The sequence below is a fragment of the Neltuma alba genome, unplaced genomic scaffold (assembly GCF_004799145.2).
Source record: "Neltuma alba isolate B1F8T4 unplaced genomic scaffold, ASM479914v2 tig00010787_pilon, whole genome shotgun sequence".
NCBI classification, from domain to species: Eukaryota; Viridiplantae; Streptophyta; class Magnoliopsida; order Fabales; family Fabaceae; genus Neltuma; species Neltuma alba.
Genome location: NW_021635604.1, coordinates 464695 through 469323, shown reverse-complemented (window position 1 = coordinate 469323; position 4629 = coordinate 464695). Strand labels below are relative to the sequence as shown.

The following is a 4629-nucleotide window of genomic DNA, read 5'->3' as shown; positions in this document are numbered from 1 at the left end:
AACAACAATCCAAAATTGAGATGCAAAATAAATAAATAAATAAAATAAAATAAGTAAATCAAATTGGTTTGTGTAGAAATCAAATCAAACCAAAAGGATTATATTGTATTTGGAAGAAAACTAAATCATGATTTTAAAAGTGATTTTATGGTATATGAAGTAAGTATGTCAAAGAAGTTTTGTCTCGATTTGCATAAAAACATTTTTCAAAAGTGTTTTTTGTGATTACTGAGCACCCACTTAGACGATGTTGTACTCACCATAAAGGAAAAAAGCTTTTGATAGAATTTAGCTCCCTTACAACATCAATTGCGCTCATCCTCTCATGAGGTGATTCTATTGAACATGTAAGCCCAATCATAAACAAACAACGCGAGCATTTCTCAACATTAGGATGGACTTGCATCGTGTTCTCTGATATGTCTCCTGATGCTACCACTGCATGTTCTAGTTCTTGTGGAAAAATAGTTGGGCTTACAACTTCCAAAAGCTTGTTAGGAAATGCATTTTTCACATGTGCTTGAAGACTGTGGCCATCTTTAAACATACCTCCAGTGGGTCCTCTTTTAGTTAGCATCTCCAAGACAAGAATGCCAAAGCTATACATGTCACCTTGTGTTGATACCTCAGAACCCATTCCATATTCTGAAACATTGTAGTATAAAATGGAAAAAAAATGACTTAAAAAACATAATGAATTGCATGACTTTGTAGTAAACAATATATTAAATGATACCTGGAGGAACGTAGCCAATAGTACCCTTTATTCCGATTGTGCTGCTTTGCTTGTTAGAGATGGTTTCAACAGTTGATAGTAGTCTTGCCAATCCAAAATCACTCAAATGAGCAACCACGTTGCCATCAAGAAGAACATTACTTGGCTTCAAATCACAATGAACTAGAGGTTGCCCGTGTTCATTGTGAAGATAGTTTAATGCAGACGAAATGTCGATAAGAATATTTATTATTTGATCAAGGAGAAAAATTCTTGGATGATCTAGATTCTCTGTTCTAGGATGCAACCAATTTTCCAAGTTTCCATTCCCCATATACTCATACACTAGAGCCTTAAATTCATGGCCCTTGTAATCTATGCTAGAGCAACATGTTATAATTTTTACCAGATTTCGATGCTTGGCATTTCTAAGTGCATTGCATTCAGCCACAAAACTTTTGTGAGCTCCCCTTATTTGAAGGTTGATGACCTTTATCGCAACAACTTCATTAGATTCAAAACTTCCCTTATACACAGAGCCAAAACTCCCTGATCCTATCAAGTTGTTGATAGAAAATCCATCTGTGGCATTATGCAAACTTTGGTATGATACTTTTGAAATCATGTCAATTGTTTCTGAACATGAAGCTTTCTTGCTTCTTTTTCTCCCATGATAAATAGCAACAACTGATGCCAGAAGCAAAAAAGCAATCACACAACATATTGATATGAACAACTTGAAATTTGGATGCTTTCGTTGTCCAGTAAATTTGGGAGCGCATGGTGGCAATTCCAACTTTGATATGCCTCCACAAAGCCTTTTATTCCCCACAAGTGATATTGCACTTGTATTGCTGAAGACACCCTTGCTTGGTACTTCCCCATCAAGCATGTTGAAGGAAACGTTTAGGTACTCCAACAGAGCAATATCTTGCAAGCCTTTTGGAATTGATCCAGACACGTTTTTTTGTGAGAAGTCTAGATATCTTAGACCTTTTAATGAAGCCAAAGATGAGGGGATGGTTTCTTGAAAGAAATTTCCTTGCAAAAAGAGATACTCTAAGCTTTGACAATCTCCAATGGTTTGAGGAATTTTTCCAGAGATATGGTTATGAGAGGCATCCAAGTTACCAATATTTTTTAAGTTTCCAACCTCACTAGGGATATTACCACCAAAAGAGTTATGTGACAAGTTTAATAAAATTGATAGAGATAAAAGAGTAATTAGCTGGATTGGTATGGCTCCACTAAAATTATTTTGTGACAGATCAAGATATTGTAAACTCTTACAATTACCAATAGTTGGAGGAACCTTTCCCTCAAACATGTTTCGTGACAAATCTAGGCGAAATAACTGAGTGAGATTTCCTATGAAATGTTTTATTTTTCCAGAAAATTTATTTCTCCCCAAACTCAAGGATTGCATATTTTGAAAATTCCTGAAAGTAGATGGGATGATGTTAGTGAGATGATTCATCTCCATATCTAGTAATGTTAGCCTAACAAGGTTTCCTAATGAAGCAGGGATTTTGCCAAGTATTTGATTGTAACTAAGCGATAGCAATGTGAGTTGGGTGGACAAATCGCCTATGGCATCTGGTAAATGGCCCCCCAAATTATTGTTGAGTATTATTAGGACTCGCAATTTACTGCAGTTGCTCAAAGAATATAGAAACTCCCAATCTTTAGCAGAATTACTTCCTAAATTATTACTACCCAACTCCAGAAATGAAAGGCCATGCAACTTTCCAAGATTTGGAATTAGCCCTGAAAAGTTATTTCCTCCTACAGATATCAATTTAAGCATAGATGCGTTTGCCAAGGATGCTGGGATAGGACCCGAGATTTGATTTTTTCCAAGTTGCAGCAATTGGAGATTAGGGAGGCTATTGAACATGTTGGTTGGGAGGGAGCCATTAAGTTGATTGCCATATCCAACATGAGTGAGGGATGATAAATTGCACAGAGAAGAAGGAATTGCCCCAGAAAGCTTGTTTGCATCTAATGCAAATACTGTCAAATTTTCCAAGCGCCCTATTTCTTTAGGTATATTCCCCTCCAGTTTATTTATAGAAAAAGAAATCACTGTAAGGGAAGACATATTCCACATGGACATTGGGATTTGCCCAATAAAATTGTTCTGAATTAGATATAACTGTTCAAGATTATGGAGAGAGCCAATCTCCATGGGTATTTTGCCAGTAAGATTATTTCCACCAAATGATAAGTACCTGAGCTTAGAGCAACTCGTGACTTTGACAGGAAATTTCCCAATCAATGTATTATTAGCAAGATAAAGTACCTGGAGACGGAACAAACGACCCAAATCCTGTGGGATTTCTCCGTAGAAATTGTTGTTTTCAAGAACGATAGTTCTGAGGAAGGAGAGATTGCCAATGAAAGGTGATATAGAACCACGCAATTGACATCCTTTTAACACCAACCGTGTAACTCTGTGATGCTTGTGGCCACAAGTGATGCCATGCCAGTTGCAGAAGTGTGTAGAAATATTCCAAGAGTCCAATATATGATTTGGATCACTGGATATTGATTCCTTGAATTTGAGCAAGGAAAAATGATCAGTCTCATTACCCCATGAAGAAGCTACTGGGCAAGGTCGAAAGATCCAAGTGAAGAAAAGAAGAAAGTGCAGGGATTGGGACCAAAAAGAAAGAGACGTGAAAGAGAAAGGCTTCATTTGTTTGAGAAACTCAGAAGCTACAAGAGAAGCACGCTTGTAATTCTTGATCTTGGTCGGATTTAAGTATACGAGTTTGCACAGAAAATGTTGATTAAAAAATATTTAAAAATTTTTATTTAAAAAAAAATCTTAAAAGTCAGTAAAGTATATTCTTTATTGCGAACATATCAAATCAACTCTTTTTCTCATGTAAGGTAGAGAAGCACACTTGTTATTTGGTCGTGGTAATCGTATTTAAGTATATGAGGTCTTACATTATTGATTTAACTACTATTTTCTTAAAGCCAAAGTCAATAGAACATTGTCTTCTGCTTTAGCCTGGTATTAATTTTTTGATTTATTTATTTTTGTTCTAAAGTAGTTATCTTTTATACCGTAACAATCGTCAAGTAGTGTACATATATAGCATAGGTTTGTGATTCCATTCATTTATAAGGAACAAACATTGATACAGCATAAATTAATTTAGTGGAGATGAATTCATTACGCTAAAATTTTATAATCTATTTTTTGCTCAGACGGATCCATACTAATGAGATAACACAATTATGAAGCTTCCCAGATTCTCGCATAATTTTAACAATAATAATAATAAGTTAAATCATTTTTTGCTAAATAATTACATATGCATGGGAGGAAGAAACACGAGACGTGAATGGGAGTTTTTGCTTGCACATATATAACACGCAAATGTGCGATGTACGCTCCGCTCAGATAATTGTCTTTTGGAAAAGAACCCCAACATGTTTTTTTAACGAACTACTCAGTCTAAGAGCCACATTGCACGTACTATTGTTATATATGACCATAATGATCTACAAGCACTAAAAAAAAAAAAGACTTTTAGCAATGTGACTTTTAGTGGCAACGTTATCAATCACCACTGAAAATCAATTTTTAAAAGTAAGAATTTCAGCAACAACTTTTAATATTGCCGTTGAAAGCCTAAAAATATTGGGTCTGGTAAAGTATAGATTTTCAATGGTGACATTAGGTCACTGTTGAAAGTAGCTTTTAGTGGCGACTATTTATGTTGCCAGTGAAAGTCCTGAAAAGTCATTTTAGCAGTGATCTAATGTTGCTGTTAAAAAGAGCCTTTCAGACGAGCTGCACTATCATTGTTGAAAGGAGCTTTTTGTGGCAACTCAACATGTCACTGTTGAAACTATATTTTTTGCAGCGACTCACTTTATATGACCCTTTTTCAGTAAAT

General features: G+C 35.4%; 1 protein-coding gene across 1 annotated transcript; it reads right to left on the bottom strand.

The window, feature by feature from the left end:
• Positions 1 to 256: 256 nt before the first annotated feature.
• On the bottom strand, positions 257 to 3413 carry LOC114759093 (probable LRR receptor-like serine/threonine-protein kinase At3g47570). Its single transcript, XM_028948187.1, has 2 exons — positions 737 to 3413; positions 257 to 645 (listed from the first exon to the last, which is right to left on the bottom strand). The coding sequence occupies exons 1-2, from the start codon at positions 3411 to 3413 to the stop codon at positions 257 to 259; spliced, it is 3066 nt and encodes a 1021-aa protein (XP_028804020.1).
• Between the last annotated feature and the right edge of the window lie 1216 nt (positions 3414 to 4629).

Excerpts from the sequence above, each read along its gene's own strand:
- LOC114759093 (XM_028948187.1), bottom strand. The coding sequence starts at position 3,413 with ATGAAGCCTTTCTCTTTCACGTCTCTTTCTTTTTGGTCCCAATCCCTG. Across the intron at positions 646-736 it reads TATTGGCTACGTTCCTCCAG|AATATGGAATGGGTTCTGAG; the intron begins GTATCATTTAAT and ends ACAATGTTTCAG.